The sequence below is a fragment of the Pelobates fuscus genome, chromosome 5 (assembly GCF_036172605.1).
Source record: "Pelobates fuscus isolate aPelFus1 chromosome 5, aPelFus1.pri, whole genome shotgun sequence".
In the NCBI taxonomy this organism is placed as follows: Eukaryota; Metazoa; Chordata; class Amphibia; order Anura; family Pelobatidae; genus Pelobates; species Pelobates fuscus.
The window spans coordinates 2,916,956-2,939,074 of NC_086321.1; the positions used below are offsets into that span (position 1 = coordinate 2,916,956).

At 47.6% G+C, this 22,119-nt stretch overlaps 1 protein-coding gene across 2 annotated transcripts in view; it reads left to right on the forward strand.

Annotated features, from left to right (window-relative positions):
• Nucleotides 1-14,480: 14,480 nt before the first annotated feature.
• The window catches only part of NPR2 (natriuretic peptide receptor 2), a 266,856-nt gene continuing 259,217 nt past the window's right edge, over nt 14,481-22,119 (forward strand). Inside the window, exon 1 of one of the 2 annotated variants that reach the window (XM_063453527.1) lies at nt 14,481-15,375. In XM_063453527.1, the coding sequence (XP_063309597.1) occupies nt 14,646-15,375 (730 nt within the window). In that variant the 5' untranslated portion in view covers nt 14,481-14,645. The remainder of the gene's footprint in view (nt 15,376-22,119) is intronic. The other variant, XM_063453528.1, reaches the window with a different exon arrangement.

Genomic DNA, 22,119 nt, shown 5'->3' on the forward strand with positions numbered 1-22,119 from the left:
TGGGCTCCATGGCATAGCTATCTGGGGTAGCATGGCTTTAACAGTCCGCAGAAAGGCACAAACCAGCCTTTCTGCAGGGAAAAAGAACAGGGGCCGTAGTCTAAAGGGAGCAGGCGAGCAACCAGGCTTCTCCAGTGCACAGTGGCGAGGTTGGTTCCGCCACAGTGCTCTGTGTCATTTTATACAGCGTGGGAAAGTTCTTTGGAATTTTCCCACGCTGTGTAAAATGACACAGAGCACTCTGATTGGTGGATTTAAAGCCAACCATCAGAGTGCTGTGACATGTAAATGTAGAGACTTACCTGTCAGTCTCTTCATTTACCTGTCAGAGCACTCTGATTGGATCGCTTAAACCCACCAATCAGAGTGCTCTAAGCCTAATTACAGGGCAGGGCAAGTCTGCGCAGAGCCCTCGCCGGGTGAAGATAGATACTTTTTTTTGCACTCGTTTTTTTTTTTTTAAATGCGTCGGTTATTATGGCTTTTTAGTTGGCCTTTTTTGGGGCTGAAAAAATAAGATTTTAGAAGAAAGAAAACATCAAATGGTAAGTTTTATTTTATTTTTTAACAGGTTTAGCTAATGGTCCCCCCTCACTATTTTAGGGTGAGGCGGGTAGGTAGGGGTTCATTTTTGGGGGGAGGGGGTGACTAGGGGTTTGGGGACCCCTAGTCACCTGGGAGGGGGGTTAATTTTTTATTTAGGGCCCCCACCCGCCGTTCAGGGGTGGGGGCCAGGGGGAGGACATTAGGTCCCCCGCGCTAATTAGTATTTAGAGCCCCCACCCACCGCTCAGGGGTGGGGGCCAGGGGAGAGGACATTAGGTCCACCCGCTAATTCATTTTTAGGGCCCCCACCCACCGCTCAGGACTTCGGGACCTCGGCAATTCGGACATTCTGAAGTACCCGAATGTCCAAATTGCCCGAAATTCGTCCGAATTCATATTCGGACCGAAACAAATTGCACATGTCTACTCCTAATACTGATCTTCCTCTTTAGCTCTCCGTTCAAGTTAGTGGTATTCACATCAGCCCATCCTTGCAAGCGCGCTGTCTTGGTGTTATACTTGATTCTGGCCTCACATCCAGTCTTACCAAATCCTGTATATTCCATCTTAAAATCATTGCCCGTTTTCTTACGCAAGATGCTACTAAGGAGCTTGTCCATGCTCTAGTAATTTCCCGTATGGATTATTGTAACCCTCTCCTGATTGGTCTCCCCAAAAGCCATATTGCTCCGCTACAGTCTGTAATGAATGCTGCCACCAGACTGATTTTCCTCTCTAGTCGGTCCTCTCCTCTCTCATTCCTTACATTGGCTTCCTGTATCCTATAGGAGTCAATTCAAACATCTAACCCATACCTATAAAGCACTGAACAATTCTAGCCCCTCTTCACAGATCCATAGGTATGCCCCTTCTTGGTCTCTACACTCTGCCCATGACCTTCTCCTGTCCGCTGCTCGCACTCATACGGCCAACTTACGCTTGCAGGACTTCTCGCGGGCAGCTTCCTTCCTATGGAATAGCCTGCCTACCGCCATCAGACTCTCCCCTAGTCTTCAATCATTTTTAAGTGCCTTAAAACCCATCTCTTTAAGAAAGCTTATGGCCTCCCAGAGTAACCTCTACCTAACGTACCTGTCTCCTGCTCTCTCCTATGGCTCTGCTTCACTCCCACCTTGTTTGATTGCTATTTCCTGTCCTAATGTGTTTTATACCCCACCTCCTATAGACTGTAAACTCGTTTGAGCAGGGTTCTCTTAAACATAACACAAAAACTTACAGGTTGAAGTAATTTTAGGGTATATAAAGCCTGTTATGACAGTTGTTAGGTAGATCGCACCTGAGGAAGACCTCTTTTTTTAAGTTCGAAACACATTGTGCTAATTTTTTGTTATGTTTTAACTACTCTTTGGAATAAACAACTTTTATATCATCTATTTGGTTCCTGGTTCCAGTTTTTACTTGGAAACTTCAAGGTTTCAGCGATACACCACTACAACTATCCCTATTGTGGATGACATGCCTTTACAGTTCAGAGCCATTCTCTGAGGGCTCTGTAAAGTGTGAGTGATCCATTTTTATTGTACCACTGATATATTTATGCATACAGGTCACACTATGGTTCCTCTGTTTTGTATTTATATGATTTAGGGTTCTAGCAAGAAAAAAGACCCATCACATTGTATTGTATTTTAAAGGTAAATCATTTTTACAGTGTGCACTTTGATACTTTTTGCTGTGGTATTTCTGTTTTTATATAAGTGTACTTGGTGACAATATACTTGGAGTGTTTTTAGGCTACACTTGTATTATTTGGTTGGAGCGCCCGATATCCCTTGTATTTTCCTTTTTTTAAACCAAGCAACTCCCTAAAACTAATTTTGGGGATGTACAGAGCCTTGAGCCCCAGACTTAAAATGATGATTGCTCAAGCTCTGTACATCCGATAACCCCTCTATTTGCAGGGATCCCAGAGGGGACCCGGGGTTATCCAGTTAGAGAGACCCATGTGATAAAGCCCTAGTGATGAAACGTGTTATGGTTATTTTTATTTTTATTTTTTTTAAATAAAAGGCTTTTTCGGTTACAATTTTATGCCAAGCATCATTTTAAATACACTTTTTGGAATTTTTTTACCTGGCTTCCTTTTACCTTTGTGTGACTCCAAGTATATCCGAGGTGGGGATCATACCACCAACGCTGACATCACAGTGTAGTTTGCCTGCACTTCACTTTTGAGTACATTTTTATTTATGTTTACTGCATATTTTATTTTACTGAGAGCACTATTGGCTGTCTTTTATATATCCCTCTCCTGAGGATACCATCCCTCTGGAGGACTCCCATCACATGCTTTAAAGCGAGGATTATACTGCTGCACGCCCTTCACACCAGAGCTGGCTATAGCTCTTTTAACCCCTTAAGAACCCATGACATGTGTGACATGTCATGATTTCCTTTTATTCCAGAAGTTTGGTCCTTAAGGGGTTAAATGTGAGTTGGTTGCACATATATTTGTTTATTTTACCCATATTGGCTTTTATATACTACACCATTGGTTCTCCTAGTTTTTGTTTGGCATATAAGCGAGACGGTTGGACCACTAGGGACATTGAGGACTCTACACCCAAAAAAAGGCACCTTATAAAGATACTTCTAAGTGAGACCTCAATATTTTTGGACTTTACCTTCAGTTACTTCATCAGAACTTTAGTCCCACCATATCAGTGAAACCAACTACGGTATATTGCCCTACCTATTCAGACAAACTATTGTACCTTTTAACTATTGGCGCAGCTCTTTTCCTGTATTTCTTTGTGTTACATGTTCTCTCCTCAGAGGGTTTGAGAGTTACCTTCTGTTGGGCCGCTGTCTACCTTACTTCAATTTTATGAGCGCTGACCCTTTTCTTTTTCTAATAGCAGTATGGACTTGGGATAGTAACCAATTACACTACATATCCCAAGCCAACCAATAGCAGTATGGACGTGGGATAGTAACCAATTACACTACATATCCCAAACCAACCAATAGCAGTATGGACTTGGGAAAGTAATCAATTACACTACATATCCCAAGCCAACCAATAGCAGTATGGACTTGGGATAGTAACCAATCACACTACATTTATGTGAATGTGATGTATACTTTTAAAGTTATGAATATTGTATAAAACTGTATATTTTCCTGCCTGTGATAATTACGTTAGCCCATTGTGTTCAGTAATTATATCACAGGCAGAGGGGAGGATTTTGCTGGAATAAATGTGAGTGTTTATCTGTGTTGTATGTTTTGATTGGATTTTCCACAAAACCCTGTGGGTGGGACTTTGTCTGTAAAATGTGTATATAAGGCCAATAAAGACACAGCTCAGTCTGTTCCTGTTTTGACCCTCAACATAGAGCCTCGTCTCATGATTTGGGGGATACTGCTGCATCTACACTGGGGGATTGCTAGACTCTGTATACTCCCTAGCTATGATCACTAAGCTCTTTTAACCCCTTAAGGACCAAACTTCTGGAATAAAATGGAATCATGACATGTCACACACGTCATGTGTCCTTAAGGGGTTAAGAGCTTGTTCCAGCTTCGCTCTCTGCAGGAAGAGAGGTTCGGGTCTGCAATGCTTATGGTTTTCCTGTTCAGCGGATTAGTGTATTCGGTAGCTGCCTTTGCCTCTGGAAAGGGAATATCTCCTAAACGGCTTTAACCCCTTTTATACCTGGGGTGCCCTTACAGTAACCAATTACACTACATATCCCAAGCCAACCAATAGCAGTATGGACCTGGGATAGTAACTGTAACGGATCAATGGACACCCCGACTGGGTACCTCCGTTGAAGGATGCTCGTAGAGCTTCCTTAGGGATCCAAGCACTCCAGCCGACACCATAACCACTGTAGACTCCTTAACCAACTTAATTAGCACAGGCAGAAAATACAGTTTTTACACAATTCTTATAACTTTAAAAGTATGCATGCAATATTACTAAAAGTTACATATTTGAAATCAGCGTTCTTCAAATACAAATATACTCAAAAATCATTCAAATTGGTCCAGTGGTTCAAAAGTTAGGTCGAAATTCCTTTGTGACCGCTGAAGCATGGCTTTCCAGCCCAAACCAGTTCCACAGAGTCCTCTATCCTGGAGATAATTGGGAAGTAATCCAATTATCTCCAAGGACAGAGGACAAACTCCATTGAACACATGGCAGCAGAAGACAATAAAATACATAAAAATATATAACTGTGCAGCTATTGCATAAAACAGGTACATTCAACATATCCCCAGATAGCTTAGATCTGAGCACACATTATGACTGAATGGCGCTCAGATCACATACATACAGTTCAGTTGCCATGGAGCCAAAGTCTTTCACATAGTCTTTCATTATACGAATGGGCCCCATGGCATAGCTATCACTGTTCAAATAAGGAAAGTACCGAATGACCCGGCTTTCGGGTCTTTGCAGGGGAAAATCAAGCATTTCAACATGGGGCCATAGTCACAGGGCAGGAGGCTGGCAATCAGTCTTCTCCAATGCCCAGTGGCGAGGCTGGTTCCGCCACAGTAACCAATTACACTACATATCCCAAGCCAACCAATAGCAGTATGGATTTGAGATAGTAACTAGTTACACTACATATTCCGAGTTCATATTGCTATTGTTGGCTCATGATATGCAGTGTAATTGGTACTATCCCACTATTATACACAGACCCCCAGCAGTGGGTCTCCAGCAAAAATATAGGTAAAACGCGCCCAGGCGTCTCTGTGTCTGGGAGATAAGTGAGTTTGCTTTACTTAAACTAATTATCTCCCAGGCACTAGAGGTACAATAAATAAAACTTAAAAACACCCCAAAACATACATAATATTAATAGGAACCCCCAAAAGTCAGTCCAAATATCGCTTAGATCGAACACAGATGGATCGCCACTGGGGTAAAGTTTTGACCGACTGCACATTTGGCGTCTGCCCAGATTAGTTCAAGAAGAAAAGTGGTAGCGGTCAGTCATTTTCGGGAGTCCCAAAATAAACAAAATATCGAATGGTTCCACTGGCTCATAGGTAGTGATTGTTTGTCTCGTTTGGGTGTACCTTTCCACCGAATAGCGCTCTCCTGGCTTGTCAGGAATAGAAGCAGGTGGCGGTACAAAGTTACCAGTATTCGCAAGTTAGAATGTCTAGCTTGGCGCTCCAAACACGCAACGATCAAGAACCACTGCCTGCGTTCAGGAGACGAGATGGCCGCATTTTTCCAGGGCATGTGCCTTTCTGTTATACGAACTGCAGCCGCAAAGAGAGAGACAGCACTTAACTTTGACTGGTTACTTTGAAGTTTAACTGGTTACTTTGAAGATAATGAACCAGGGGCCCTGCCTCCCATTTCACAAACTGCTGCTTTCTCACAGTCCTGCCTCCCATCTCACAAACTGCTGCTGCCATCCATCTCACAACCTGCTGCTGCTATCTAACAGCCCTGCCTCCCATCTCACAAACTGCTGCTGCCATCCATCTCACAACCTGCTGCTGCTATCTAACAGCCCTGCCTCCCATCTCACAACCTGCTGCTGCTATCGAACAGCCCTGCCTCCCATCTCACAAACTGCTGCTGCTATCTAACAGCCCTGCCTCCCATCTCACAAACTGCTGCTGCTATCTCACAGCCCTGCCTCCCATCTCACAAACTGCTGCTGCTGCTATCTAACAGCCTTGCCTCCAATCTCACAAACTGCTGCTGCTATCTCACAGCCCTGCCTCCCATCTCGTAAACTGCTGCTGCTATCTCACAGCCCTGCCTCCCATCTCGCAAACTGCTGCTGCTGCTGCTGCTGCTGCTATCTCACAGCCCTGCCTCCCATCTCACAAACTGCTGCTATCTCACAACCCTACCTCCCATCTCAAAAACTTCTGCTGCTATCTCACAGCCCTACCTCCCATCTCACAAACTGCTGCTGTCTAATAGCCATGCCTCCCATCTCACAAACTGCTGCTGTCTAATAGCCCTGCCTCCCATCTCACAAACTGCTGCTGTCTAATAGCCCTGCCTCCCATCTCACAAACTGCTGCTGCCTCCCATCTCACAAACTGCTGCTGTCTAATAGCCCTGCCTCCCATCTCACAAACTGCTGCTGTCTAATAGCCCTGCCTCCCATCTCACAAACTGCTGCTGTCTAATAGCCCTGCCTCCCATCTCACAAACTGCTGCTGTCTAACAGCCCTGCCTCCCATCTCACAAACTGCTGCTATCTCACAGCCCTGCCTCCCATCTCACAAACTGCTGCTGCTACCTCACAGCCCTGCCTCCCATCTCGCAAACTGCTGCTGCCATCTAACAGCCCTGCCTCCCATCTCACAAACTGCTGCTGCTGCTGCTGCTGCTCACAGCCCTGCCTGCCATCTCGCAAACTGCTGCTGCTCACAGCCCTGCCTCCCATCTCGCAAACTGCTGCTGCTCACAGCCCTGCCTCCCATCTCGCAAACTGCTGCTATCTAATAGCCTTGCCTCCCATCTCACAAACTGCTGCTATCTAATAGCCTTGCCTCCCATCTCACAAACTGCTGCTGCTATCTCACAGGGCTACCTCCCATCTCACAAACTGCTGTTATCTCATAGCCCTGCCTCCCATCTCACAAACTGCTGCTGCTGCTGCTGCTGCTGCTATCTCACAGCCCTGCCTCCCATCTCACAAACTGCTGCTGCTATCTCACAGCCCTGCCTTCCATCTCACAAGCTGCTGTTGCCATCTCACAGCCCTACCTCCCATCTCACAAACTGCTGCTGTCTAATAGCCATGCCTCCCATCTCACAAACTGCTGCTGTCTAATAGCCATGCCTCCCATCTCACAAACTGCTGCTGTCTAATAGCCATGCCTCCCATCTCACAAACTGCTGCTGTCTAATAGCCATGCCTCCCATCTCACAAACTGCTGCTGTCTAATAGCCCTGTCTCCCATCTCACAAACTGCTGCTGTCTAATAGCCCTGTCTCCCATCTCACAAACTGCTGCTGTCTAATAGCCCTGTCTCCCATCTCACAAACTGCTGCTGTCTAATAGCCCTGCCTCCCATCTCACAAACTGCTGCTGTCTAATAGCCCTGTCTCCCATCTCACAAACTGCTGCTGTCTAATAGCCCTGCCTCCCATCTCACAAACTGCTGCTGTCTAATAGCCCTGTCTCCCATCTCACAAACTGCTGCTGTCTAATAGCCCTGTCTCCCATCTCACATACTGCTGCTACTATCTCACAGCCCTGCCTCCCATCTCATAAACTGCTGCTGCTCACAGCCCTGCCTCCCATCTCGCAAACTGCTGCTGCCGTCCATCACACAAACTGCTGCTGCTGCTAACAGCCCTGCCTCCCATCTCGCAAACTGCTGCTGCTATCTCACAGCCCTACCTCCCATCTCACAAACTGCTGCTGTTGCTGCCTCACAGCCCTGACTCCCATATCACAAACTGCTGCTGCTATTTCACAGCCCTGCTACCAATCTCCTCAACTTCTGCTGCTGTCTAATAGCCCTGCCTCCCATTTCACAAACTGCTGCTGTCTAATAGCCCTGCCTCCCATTTCACAAACTGCTGCTGTCTATTAGCCCTGCCTCCCATTTCACAAACTGCTGCTGTCTATTAGCCCTGCCTCCCATTTCACAAACTGCTGCTGTCTAATAGCCCTGCCTCCCATTTCACAAACTGCTGCTGTCTAATAGCCCTGCCTCCCATTTCACAAACTGCTGCTGTCTCACAGCCCTGCCTCCCATATCACAAACTGCTGCTATCTCACAGCCCTGCCTCCCATATCACAAACTGCTGCTATCTCACAGCCCTGCCTCCCATCTCACAAACTGCTGCTATCTCACAGCCCTGCCTCCCATCTCACAAACTGCTGCTATCTCACAGCCCTGCCTCCCATCTCACAAACTGCTGCTACTCACAGCCCTGCCTCCCATCTCACAAACTGCTGCTACTCACAGCCCTGCCTCCCATCTCACAAACTGCTGCTACTCACAGCCCTGCCTCCCATCTCACAAACTGCTGCTGCTGCTGCTGCTGCTGCTGCTATCTCACAGGGCTACCTCCCATCTCACAAACTGCTGCTGCTGCCTCACAGCCCTACCCAATCTCACAAACTGTTGCTGCTGCTGCTGCTGCTGCATCACAGCCCTACCTCCCATCTCACAAACTGCTGCTGCTATCTCACAGCCCTGCCTCCCATCTCACAAACTGCTGCTGCTATCTCACAGCCCTGCCTCCCATCTCGCAAACTGCTGCTGCTATCTCAAGCCCTGCCTCCCATCTCGCAAACTGCTGCTGCTATCTCAAGCCCTGCCTCCCATCTCGCAAACTGCTGCTGCTATCTCAAGCCCTGCCTCCCATCTCGCAAACTGCTGCTGCTATCTCAAGCCCTGCCTCCCATCTCGCAAACTGCTGCTGCTATCTCAAGCCCTGCCTCCCATCTCGCAAACGGCTGCTGCTATCTCAAGCCCTGCCTCCCATCTCGCAAACTGCTGCTGCTATCTCAAGCCCTGCCTCCCATCTCGCAAACTGCTGCTGCTATCTCAAGCCCTGCCTCCCATCTCGCAAACTGCTGCTGCTATCTCAAGCCCTGCCTCCCATCTCGCAAACTGCTGCTGCTATCTCAAGCCCAGGGCTTGAGATAGCAGCAGCAGTATATATGCGTGTCTCTTAGTTAAAGCGGCACTGTCATGGCCGAATCCCGTTTTTTTATTAATCCCCCTCCCGACTCCACTACATCTAATTGACCCCCTAGTAACTCCCAAATGCCCCTAAGCCACCCATATTACCTATTTTTTAATCTTTATTTTCTACCTGGACCTAGGTCCTGGGCGCCGCCATCTTTGTGTGGGTAGATGAAGTCCCTGTGGGACACGTCATCTGCCCACACTTAATAGCACTGTGAAATTCCCGCGCATGCCCAGTTAAACACTTGGGCATGCAAACAGGAATTCTAGCCATTCATTCGTCAGAAAGACGAATGAATTAATAGAAATGAATAGAAATGTCAGACGAACAAACTAAATATCAGTGTTCGTTTGTTCGTTCAGTTTATTACAAGGAGGGAGCTACCGGCACGCAGCTTCCTCCTTGTAAAATGTAAAAATAGAAGTGGCAGGGAGCAGTGCACCCCGCCACTTCCTAAGTGACCCCCATAATAGCATAAGGGAGATTGAAGTCTCCCGAATGCCCCTACTCGCTATGCCTGTGGCTGCTCACTGTTAAAAAAACAAAAACAAAAAAGAGGAGGCTGGGAGCCCTAAAGGATAATGAGGGGGGAGAACCTATTGTCCTCCTCCCCGGCCCCCACTCCTGAGCGGCGGGTGGGGGGCCTAAATAAGGGCCCTCACCCCTGAGCCGGGGGGGTGAGGAGGACAATAGATTAGGGTGTGGTGGTCATGAATAGGGATGACTATGTTAGGAAAGACCTTCAACTTTCCTAACGTAGTCAGCCCTATTCATGACCATCACACCCTTGTCAGGGGGCTTAATAATAAGGTTACAGTTTGTGACGAAAGTAACCTTGTCACTGGCTTTTGGAGGGGCCTGTGATTATGGATCCTGCGTTAAATCCTGGTTAAAACCACTGTGTGTGCCTTTTTGTACTTGTATGGCCACACTTCGAATTACCGAACAACTGCACGAACCAGAGACCACCCTGGAGCTTGTTAACACCTATTAACAACTTTGAATGTTTCTCACTGCAGTGTTCTAATTCCTATGGACAACCACGAGGTGGAGGCCATCTTGTTCGCATGAACGCAGGCAGCGGTGTTGGGCATGAATCTCATGGAACTAAAATCGGATACAGGAACTCCCGAACACCGCTGGACTTCCATCATCGCCTGAATTTGATTCTATTCATCTTCAAAGGGCACTGTTCGGTGAGATTATTAGTCTGGATGAGGGGAACAAGCTCCAGGGTAAGACGATTGACTCTGTTCGGTAGTTTGTTCATTTTCACCGACCGACTGCAAGCCCGGATTCTCTGGAATGGTTTTGGGCATGGGACCATGCCTGCGGTCGGTCAAATAAATGACTTCCAGGAAATTCCTGAACCCCTGAACTGATCTGGGTGATTTTTGGATATGTTGGTCACCCAGATCATTTGTGGGGTTTTATTTAATTTTAGGGTACTTTTGGGTGTTTTAAAAAAAGTGTTCTGTGCTTGGAGATAATTGGATTAGGACAGTTTCTGATCCAATTATCTCCTAGGCAGAGGGGAGGGATTGAATGTTTGTGTGGGAGTGTCGTGCCTTGTAACCTTATTGTTATTGGTCTGTGAAGTTGCAAATCAGTCTACCATCAGGTCCATGTGGGCGTACCCCTTGCATGGGGATTGTCATATAATGCCAAGTGTGGCTCCAATTAAACGGAGATTCCTTAACCCCTTCATGAAGTCTTGACTCATGTTTGCGGGATTGGAGAACTACATACACTCTGGGGATTGCTAGATCACTATACTCCCCTGAGTATAATCACAAGCTCTTATAAGAGCTGTTCCTGCTACGCTCTCTGGACTAGGAGAGGTCTACCCCCTGGAAGTTGGATCCTGGTCTTGGGTCCAGGGTGGGTGGAGGACGGCAAGACCTCAATCAAGCTGCGGCGGTTCGTGTGGTTTACGGTGGTTATGGTGTTCCAGTACAGTGCTTATGGTGCTTGCAAGTACTAGGAAGCAGTGATTGACAGAGGTACCCGGTCGGGGTGCCAGGCGGTCCATCACACGGTTATTCTTTAAAGATTGCAAAGCCTGGTATTCATCTTTTGTAAAGGTTGGGGCTGTGATGGCCATAGGCAGAAGAATGCAAATCTTCCAATTCTCTACGCATAAATCTGGAAAAGACCTCAACCTCAGGTGCCACAAGTGCCAAGGTTTCTGAAGTCTGGGCCAGATTATCATTGTTTACCTTAGTTAGTTTTTATTAGAGAAAAAAAAAACTTTCAAATTAACAGATCTTAAGAATCGTTCCACACTTAAGAATAAATCAGATGAGTTAAAGTTAGCAGTAGGGCAAAATGAAAGTCCCTTTGATAATACCTTAAGTTTGCTTTCTCCCAATGTGATGTCAGAGATATTAACTACAATCAAGTCCTTCTGCTGGGATTGTACATCCGGGGATGATATGTTTTTTTTCTCTCGAACTAGATTCAGTCTGGCCCTCGATCTAGGCCCCAGGGAGAGTGCGCAGCTTAGCGGACAGGGGCACATGTATGAGTGTGGGATGGATAATGCATGATTGGCTATATGCTACATGTGGGAGTGTGAGATGTGAGGAAGTGGGTGGTGACAGATCAGACTGACCTCAGTGCCACTCAGGAGCCGGGCCAGCAACAAGTTTCCCGCCCACCCTCCCTTTGCTGCTTTGGGCCCTGGGGGGGGGGGGGGGGGGGGGGTCACAGCGAGGCAGGGGGGGTGTCCTTGCCAAATAAGGGATGGTTTGGTAGATTAGATGAAAAAGGGGGATAATGGGCGGGTCTCATCCTCCCCCTGTCTCTTATGGTGAACCTGGAGGAGGTACCAGGTTGGACGTGTCCCCACTAGGTTGTAAGTCGACCAGTGGGGAGCATTATGGTTGGGCCCCACGAGTGGGTGGGGAGCCCTGAAAAGGAAGATGTTTTTATTATGCCGAGGGGGGGAGGTGAGAGCCTTGGGGAAGTTAGATTGGCAAGGACAGTTTCTTTGGTTACTGTATGACTATATGCACATTGTTTGTTAATTTATGATATTTATTATTTCGTTAAAGGAGTTATACAGTATTTGGTTGTGTTAATAAATGCTGTGGCCTGTTTTCTCCAAGAAGTTGTCTGTCGTTATTTGAAGGGGTAAGTTATGGTTTTATGGGGGATGAAGGGAATGCTATCCAATGCCCACTACGTACATACAGGTTTACTGCATCTCGTACTCTAATTCCTTGGTGTTCTGTTGGTCTATGTCTAAAAAAGAACTGGAATATTGTGTTTTCAAAGATAATTGGCCATCTGATGTGTCACAGTCAGTAGTGCCCGAGGCTGATGAACTTCCAGCTGTATATGTACTATGTTGTGGTCGCGAGACCACAGGTCTCCTACGAATTTTCTCCAAGCGTGTCTCATTTGTCCATTTACATACTCTGTTATTAGCATAATCATCAGCATCTCTCATGAATGTAGACCTTCTCCTTTGCTCAATCTTCAATGTGTATTGTTCAATCTACTTTTCCAATCTATTATTTAAAGCATTAAGATTTTCCATAGAAAGTAAATGATTCAACTGATTCTGTATAGTAGTGATTTCCTGCAGAGTCTGCTCACTGTGAGGGTTTGGCTGCAGGGACCGCTCACTGTGAGGGTTTGGCTGCAGGGACCGCTCACTGTGAGGGTTTGGCTGCAGGGACCGCTCACTGCGCTGGTTTGGCTGCAGGGACCGCTCACTGCGCGGGTTTGGCTGCAGGGACCGCTCACTGCGCGGGTTTGGCTGCAGGGTCCGCTCACTGCGCGGGTTTGGCTGCAGGGTCCGCTCACTGCGCGGGTTTGGCTGCAGGGTCCGCTCACTGCGCGGGTTTGGCTGCAGGGTCCGCTCACTGCGCGGGTTTGGCTGCAGGGTCCGCTCACTGCGCGGGTTTGGCTGCAGGGTCCGCTCACTGCGCGGGTTTGGCTGCAGGGTCCGCTCACTGCGCGGGTTTGGCTGCAGGGTCCGCTCACTGCGCGGGTTTGGCTGCAGGGTCCGCTCACTGCGCGGGTTTGGCTGCAGGGTCCGCTCACTGCGCGGGTTTGGCTGCAGGGTCCGCTCACTGCGCGGGTTTGGCTGCAGGGTCCGCTCACTGTGCGGGTTTGGCTGCAGGGTCCGCTCACTGTGCGGGTTTGGCTGCAGGGTCCGCTCACTGTGCGGGTTTGGCTGCAGGGTCCGCTCACTGTGCGGGTTTGGCTGCAGGGTCCGCTCAATGTGCGGGTTTGGCTGCAGGGTCTGCTCACTGCGCGGGTTTGGCTGCAGGTTCCGCGCACTGTGCGAGTTTGGCTGCAGAGTCCGTGCACTGTGCGGGTTTGGCTGTGGAGTGGGTAGTTGTGGTACCGTTCTACATGTTTACTGTGAGAATTTGACTATGGCTCATGGACTAGAGTTAGGTACAGTTTGGACACCTAACACCCAAAGTTGGATTTTCCACCATAGAAAAGTTCCCAAAATGTGCATTGGTAGCCTGTTAATATATTGCCACAGAATATATACTGTACGCGAATCGTTAATAAAGCCACGGAATATATACTGTAGCCTAATCGTTGTTAACATAGCCACGGAATATATACTGTACCCTAATCATTGTTAATATAGCCACGGAATATATATACTGTACCCTAATCGGTGTTAATATAGCCACGGAATATATATACTGTACCCTAATCGGTGTTAATATAGCCACGGAATATATACTGTACCCTAATCGTTAATATAGCCACGGAATATATACTGTACCCTAATCGTTAATATAGCCACGGAATATATACTGTACCCTAATCGTTAATACAGCCACGGAATTTATTAACTGTACCCTAATCATTGTAGAATATAGGTTCCTTCCCTAATTATGGAAAAGCGTGTGAGAATGGAGATTGATTTTACAGATCTTAAACAGAAGTCCCTTTCTGAATATTTATTATTAATGCTGCCCGTCACAGAAATACAAGTCCATTAAATCCATCAAATATTCACCCTAAACAGAAACCCATGAAATATGTAGAACTAATCTCTAGTGTGAGAATGGCAGGCTTCAACTCTGTCCGTCTGTCTTTCCATCTGTCTGCCTGCCTGTCATTCTATGTCTGTCTCTCTCTGACTATAAATTCAATCACTGCACTTACTGATAGTGAAACGTAATGTAGTGCAATGATCACACATTTTCAGCAGGGGGAGTTGTGCCCCTCCACTTGGGCCAGCTATTTCAGTATGTTTGTGGTTTGTATGACATCTGGAGGAGAGGTAGAGGGGGTGTAAAGTAGGAGGAGGGGAGACAGACTCCTAGCAGTCTCTGTGTGCTGTGGGATAGCTTTACTTTGTGTTCTTCAAGCTGTGCTAGGGGTGTGGAGGTTATGGCCTCTATACTTTCATGAAGACTCTAGTCCTAGAGCCACAACAAGAAGACCCAATGTTATGATGCCCTCGCCTTGCTCTCCTGGACTGGCACCAAGTTCTGTACACGCCCTCTTTCTCCTTGTCTTCCTCTGCCCATCATATACCCAGCAGAGTTCCACCGCAGTGCGAAATCTGACTCTTGCTGTGGTCCTTCCAGAGACCAACTTGCGCTATGCCTGGTCATGGCCACGTATTTCTCCAGCTCTTAAAATGGCCATGGAACGAGCACAAAATGAGCTTCAGCTTTTGCCTGGGTACCAAGTGGAATGGGCCTTCCTCACCTCTGAGCTAGAGGGGGCCTGCTCTGAATATGTGGCACCACTTAACGCTGTAGACCTTAAACTCTATCGCCATCCCGTTGTACTCTTTGGTCCAGGCTGTGTATACCCAGCTGCTTCTGTTGCCCGATTTGCCACCCATTGGCGACTTCCTCTTTTTACTGCCGGCGCCTTGGCTTTTGGATTCAAGCAAGATGATGATCAATACAACATGACAGTGAGAACGGGACCCACAGCTATCAAACTGGGAGAGTTTGCATCTTATCTCCATGACCATTTTAACTGGAGCTCACGGGCTGCGCTGGTTTACCATGATACAAAGAAAGATGATCGTCCGTATTATTTTATCATAGAGGGAGTCTACCTGGGACTACGTAAGGAATTTAACAATCTAACGGTGGATTACCAGGTGTACCCTGATGACGAAGATGTGGGCAGCGTGATACAGTTCATAAAGAGCAATGGTCGAAGTAAGTTTTTTCTTTTTTTTTCTTTTGACACCATGATGTTTCTTTTGGAAAAGATGGCTTGATTTAAAGACATCTCTTCACCATCAAAAGTGCCCAGAATGCTGATGTTGTGGTAGGATGGTGCATTTTTGGTGGCATGCATGAGATGGTATACAATAGTGAGCTGCAATTTCCACACATCACTGTAAATGGAAGTGGACTGTGCAATGTCTTTTTAGTTGTTGTGTACAGGAATTACAAAATTTCAAAAGTAAAAAAAAAAAAAAAAAAAATCACATCTCACATAACGTGATGATGACATTTGTTTCCCGTTTTGGGAAAAGCATTCTCCTGTATGGTCCCGATTTTTGCCTGATCATGTTCGATGTGACGTCCGTCTTCATTCAATAAACAGTGAATTGTGCAACTGAATTGCAAAACTTAGACTAGAATGTCCAAGTCGGAGAAAATTCACAAACTACATTTTCTTCCACTTTTGCCAAATCACCTTTTAATGAATAAAGTGTGTGTTCGATACAGGGCGTATTTGCAGTGAGGTTAAGGGTAAGAAAGTGACGCACTTATCACAGCGACTTTGCCGGCGCACATCGAGCTATCGGCATTGCTGGCTCAGCTTATTTGCAGACGGACGTTTCTTGGTGGGGTAGAGGTTTACAGTTAATATTTCGAAGATGGCCACTCATTATCAGCGGGAAAGGAGAGAAAAAAAACACCTTTCCTTCCAAAGGCAATCGCCCACCTCTTCCAATAGAATAAAAACGGTACGTTTCCCGGTCCGACGCACAACACGCCTCTGGTTCTCGGCTATAGCTTCATTTGTGAATGTGATTCTGATAGATATTCACTTTGTAGCACAAAATGCCAACATAGTACAACATCTCCAACTCTAGATTATTGATATCATAAGGAATAACAGAATCACGCTATAGACTGTGTATTGTGCAATACAAGCTAATCATGTATCGTAAAGTATGGGGGAGATCAGACCCTGTATTGTACAGATGGGGGAGATCAGACCCTGTATTGTACAGTAGGGGGAGATCAGACCCTGTATTGTACAGTAGGGGGAGATCAGACCCTGTATTGTACAGTAGGGGGGAGATCAGACCCTGTATTGTACAGTAGGGGGGAGATCAGACCCTGTATTGTACAGTAGGGGGGAGATCAGACCCTGTATTGTACAGTAGGGGGGAGATCAGACCCTGTATTGTACAGTAGGGGGGAGATCAGACCCTGTATTGTACAGTGTGGGGGAGATCAGACTCTGTATTGTACAGTGTGGGGGAGATCAGACTCTGTATTGTACAGTGTGGGGGAGGTCAGTCTCTGTATTGTACAGTGTGGGGGAGGTCAGTCTCTGTATTGTACAGTATGGGGAGATCAGACCCTGTATTGTACAGTATGGGGGAGATCAGACTCTGTATTGTACAGTGTGGGGGAGATCAGACTCTGTATTGTACAGTGTGGGGGAGATCAGACTATTGTACAGTGTGGGGAGATCAGACTATTGTACAGTGTGGGGAGATCAGACCCTGTATTGTACAGTATGGGGAGATCAGACCCTGTATTGTACAGTATGGGGGAGATCAGACCCTGTATTGTACAGTATGGGGGAGATCAGACCCTGTATTGTACAGTATGGGGGAGATCAGACCCTGTATTGTACAGTATGGGGAGATCAGACCCTGTATTGTACAGTGTGGGGGAGGTCAGTCTCTGTATTGTACAGTGTGGGGGAGGTCAGTCTCTGTATTGTACAGTATGGGGAGATCAGTCCCTGTATTGTACAGTGTGGGGGAGGTCAGTCTCTGTATTGTACAGTATGGGGGGGATCAGACCCTGTATTGTACAGTATGGGGAGATCAGACCCTGTGTTGTATAGTATGGGGGAGATCAGTCTCTGTATTGTACAGTGTGGGGGAGATCAGACTCTGTATTGTACAGTGTGGGGGAGATCAGACTCTGTATTGTACAGTGTGGGGGAGATCAGTCTCAGTATTGTACAGTTAGGGGAGACCACACTCTGTATTGTACAGTATGTGGGAGATCACACTCTGTATTGTACAGTGTGGGGGAGGTCAGACCCTGTATTGTACAGTGTGGGGGAGGTCAGACCCTGTATTGTACAGTGTGGGGGAGGTCAGACCCTGTATTGTACAGTGTGGGGGAGATCAGACCCTGTATTGTACAGTGTGGGGGAGATCAGACTCTGTATTGTACAGTGTGGGGGAGATCAGACTCTGTATTGTACAGTGTGGGGGAGATCAGACCCTGTATTGTACAGTGTGGGGGAGATCAGACTCTGTATTGTACAGTGTGGGGGAGATCAGACTCTGTATTGTACAGTGTGGGGGGAGATCAGACTCTGTATTGTACAGTATGGGGGAGATCAGACCCTGTATTGTACAGTATGGGGGAGATCAGACCCTGTATTGTACAGTGTGGGGGGATCAGACCCTGTATTGTACAGTATGGGGAGATCAGACCCTGTATTGTACAGTGTGGAGAGATCAGACTGCCTGTCTCTCTGTGTCTCTCTCCCCAATAAGCTCAGAGAGGACACAAGTCACAGATCTGGTAGAGCGTTAGAGGGACCATTTGGAATTTATCGCCCTCCCTCCTTCATGTTGGTGACATTTGTTATCTGAGTGATGGCCAGGCTGCGTCATGTGGCACGTCTTTCGCTGCCAACGTGGGACGTGAGCATGTGCCACCCTCCCATAAGGTAACTGAGCTCCCTGGGCAGAGCTCCCTATTCTGATATCTCTATCTGCATTATATAGACATCATACGAACAACATTATACAAATTCTTCCTCTGCTGTTGGCAGACCAGAGCAGGATTAATCATATTGTGACCATAGGCAGCTGCCTAGGTCACAGGGATAGACAGGGACCCTGCTCTCTGCTCCGTTTACCATCCCTCATGTGAAGGATGAGGGTCCCAAACCTGCCCAGGTACTTGTGTGATCTTTCTGCATCACGCAGGCACTTCCTGCATCACCCAGGCACTTCCTGCATCACTTTCTGCATCACCCAGGCACTTCCTGCATCACCCAGGCACTTCCTGCATCACCCAGGCACTTCCTGCATCACCCAGGCACTTCCTGTATCACTTTCTGCATCACCCAGGCACTTCCTGCATCACCCAGGCACTTCCTGCATCACCCAGGCACTTCCTGCATCACCCAGGCACTTCCTGCATCACCCAGGCACTTCCTGCATCACACAGACACATCCTAATTTATTTTTTTTAACACTTTCTACATCGTACAGAAACTTCCTACATTCTAAAGATACTTCTTACTTTTTAATACTTACTGCATCGTGCGGACACTTCCTGCATTGTAATAACACTTCCACGCAGACACTTCCAACTTTTTTTTTTTTTTTAAACACTTCCTGCATCATACTATCACTTCCTGCATTGTAATAAAACTTCCTGCATTGTACTAACACTTCCTGCATGATACTAACACTAACACTTCCTGCATGATACTAACACTAACACTTCCTGCATGATACTAACACTTCCTGCATGATACTAACACTAACACTTCCTGCATGATACTAACACTTCAGATGTTATAATCACAGTTGCCTGCCTATTTCTATGAGCTCATGTACTAAACATACCTCCCAAGTGTCCATGTTTAAGAGGGACAGTCCCTATTTTGGGCCCAAGTCCCTCTTTTCTATCCTGTTTTTCTTTTCTAGGAGCTCCATATTGTTGGTGTGTCTGAGTGTATAACAGAGCTCCACAGTAATAATACTCCCAGTAATGTGTCTAAATGTATCACAGAGCTCCACAGCAATAATATTCCCAGTAATGTGTCTGTGTATAACAGAGCTCCACAGCAATAATACTCCCAGTAATGTGTCTGTGTATAACAGAGCTCCCCAGCAATAATACTCCCAGTAATGTGTCTTAGTGTATAACAGAGCTCCACAGCAATAATACTCCCAGTAATGTGTCTGAATGTATAACAGAGCTCCAGCAATAATACTCCCAGTAATGTGCCTGAGTGTATAACAGAGCTCCACAGCAATAATACTCCCAGTAATGTGTCTGAGTGTATAACAGAGCCAAACAGCAATAATACTCCCAGTAATGTGTCTGAATGTATAACAGAGCCAAACAACAATAATACTCCCAGTAATGTGTCTGAGTGTATAACAGAGCTCCACAGCAATAACTCTCCCAGTAATGTGACTGAGTGTATAACAGAGCTCCACAGCAATAATACTCCACACATAGAAATCAGTGTGTAAATAAGACGCATTGCTCTTGTTAGAAATTACATTTTAGTTCCATAAATTGTTATTAGTAAGTCAGATCAGCCCCGCCCCCCCACTCACACTCAGAACTGCCCACCCCTGATCACACACCGACTCACACTCAGAACACCGCCGCCCCTGGTGGGCTCAAAATAGGGACTGTCCCTACTACATAGGGACACTTGGGAGGTATGCAACACTATGTCCTTTCTGGTTAGATGTCCAGATTGCAGACCGTCCCAAGGGGAGCAGCTCCTGTTTACACATTCATTCTTTCTTTTCCTCCTCTCACCCTGCAACCGTCACCATGCTTCCCTCAATTTGTTTTCCCTTTGTTATGTACCCGGTCACACATCCCCCTCAACCTGGCCTCCATATTCCTTGCTTCCCCTCACACTGGACCCCCCAAGTCCTTGCTCGCCCTCACCCTGGACACCCCAGATTCCATGCTCCCCTTATCCTTGCTCCCTCTCACACTGGACTCATTGATTCCTTGCACCACTTCACCCTGGCCAGGGGTGTATTTACCACAAGGCATTTGCCTAAGGCGGCACTTTCAGGGGGGGCGCCAAAACACGCCACCCCAAGCTCCCAGACAAATGCCTTTTTGCCCCGTGTTCTGAGGCTGTCCACCTTACTGTGAGTGCGTGTAGCAGTCAGTGTGTGTCTGTGAGTGAAAGTTTGTGTCTTTCAGTGAGAATGGGTGTGCCTGTGAGTGTGTCAGTGTGTGTCATTTTATGTGTATCTGAGAGTGTGTGCCTGTCAGTGAAAGTGTGTGTTGTTTAAACAGTGACTGTATGTGTGTGCCAATGACTGTATCTATCAATGAGTGTATATCAGTGCATGTATCAATGAGGGCATGTGTCTGTCAGTCAAGAAAGTGGCCTAGACACGAATTGGGGGGGCAAATTTAGATTTTGGGGTTGCCCGAATTTAGTCGTGCCTAGGGCAGCACAAATCCAAAATACACCACTGAGCCTGGCCCCAGATTCCTTGCTCCCATCAACCTGGAACCCCCAGATCCCTTGCTCCCATCAACCTGGACTCCCCAGATTCATTGCTCCCATCAACCTGGACTCCCCAGATTCATTGCTCCCATCAACCTGGACCCCCCAGATTCATTGCTCCCATCAACCTGGACCCCCCAGATTCCTTGCTCCCCTCAATCTAGACCCCCCAGATTCCTACCTCCCTGTACCCCCCTACCTCCCTGAACTCCCCCTCAACCTGGCCCCATTTATTTCTTATTCCTCCTCCCCCTGGCCCTCATATTCCTTGCCCCCCCTCACCCTGGACCCACTGAGTCCTTGCTCTGAACCCCCAAGATTCCATGTTCCCCTTATCCTGGCTCCCCCTTACACTGGACCCATTGATTCCTTGCAACCCGTCACCCTGGACCCCCCGGATTTCTTGCTTTCCCCCCCACCCTGACCCCCCGGATTTCTTGTTCCCCCCCCACCCCTGGACCCGCTGATTCCTTGCTCCCCTTAAACTGAACCCCAGATTCCTTGCTCCCGCTCACCCTAGACCCCAGATTCCTTGCTTCCCCTCACCCTGGACCCCAGATTCCTTGCTTCCCCTCACCCTGGCCACCCAGATTCCTTGCTTCCCCTCACCCTAGCCCCCCAGATTCTTTGCACCCCCTCACCCTGGCCCCCCAGATTCTTTGCACCTCCTCACCCTGGCCCCCAGATTCCTTGCACCCCCTCACCCTGGCCCCCCAGATTCATTGCACCCCCTAACCCTAGCCCCCCAGATTCATTGCACCCCCTCACCCTAGCCCCCCAGATTCATTGCCCCCACTCCCCCTCACCCTGAACACCAGATTCCTAGCTCCCCCTCACCCTGAACACCAGATTCCTTGCTCTCCCTCACCCTGAACACCAGATTCCTTGCTCCCCCTCACCCTGAACACCAGATTCCTTGCTCCCCCTCACCCTCACCCTCGACCCCCAGATTCCTTGCTCCTCCTCACCCTCGACCCCCAGATTCCTTGCTCCCCCTCCCCTGGCTTGCCGTCAGTCAGTGGTCATACACATGCTTCCTCTGTGAGATGTGTGAACACGTGTGTGCGTGTGTCTGCAGCACCTGTCTGCCTGTGTCTGACAGTGTTTATGTAAACCTCTAACCCTGGGGACCAGACAATGCATTCCTACCCCAGGGGGTTATTAACCCCTCAATGTCACATGGCCTATATTGGACTCCCTTCCAAGTGAGGGACCTTGTCTTCCTTCCAGATTAAAGGATCCATTTATTTATAGAGTATATAACGCACTCCCGGTGTTTGTATGTATGCATGTTATAAGGGTGTGGGTTAAATATAGAGCCAGGATTACATGAAATTCCAATTCCAAAAAGATAAACACGACCTCGCCAGAATACAGCAATATACACCTCGATCTCTCCCCACTCCACGGCAAACGGCAGTGTTCCCGTCTCTCCCGACACGTTAAACGCCCCCCTTATC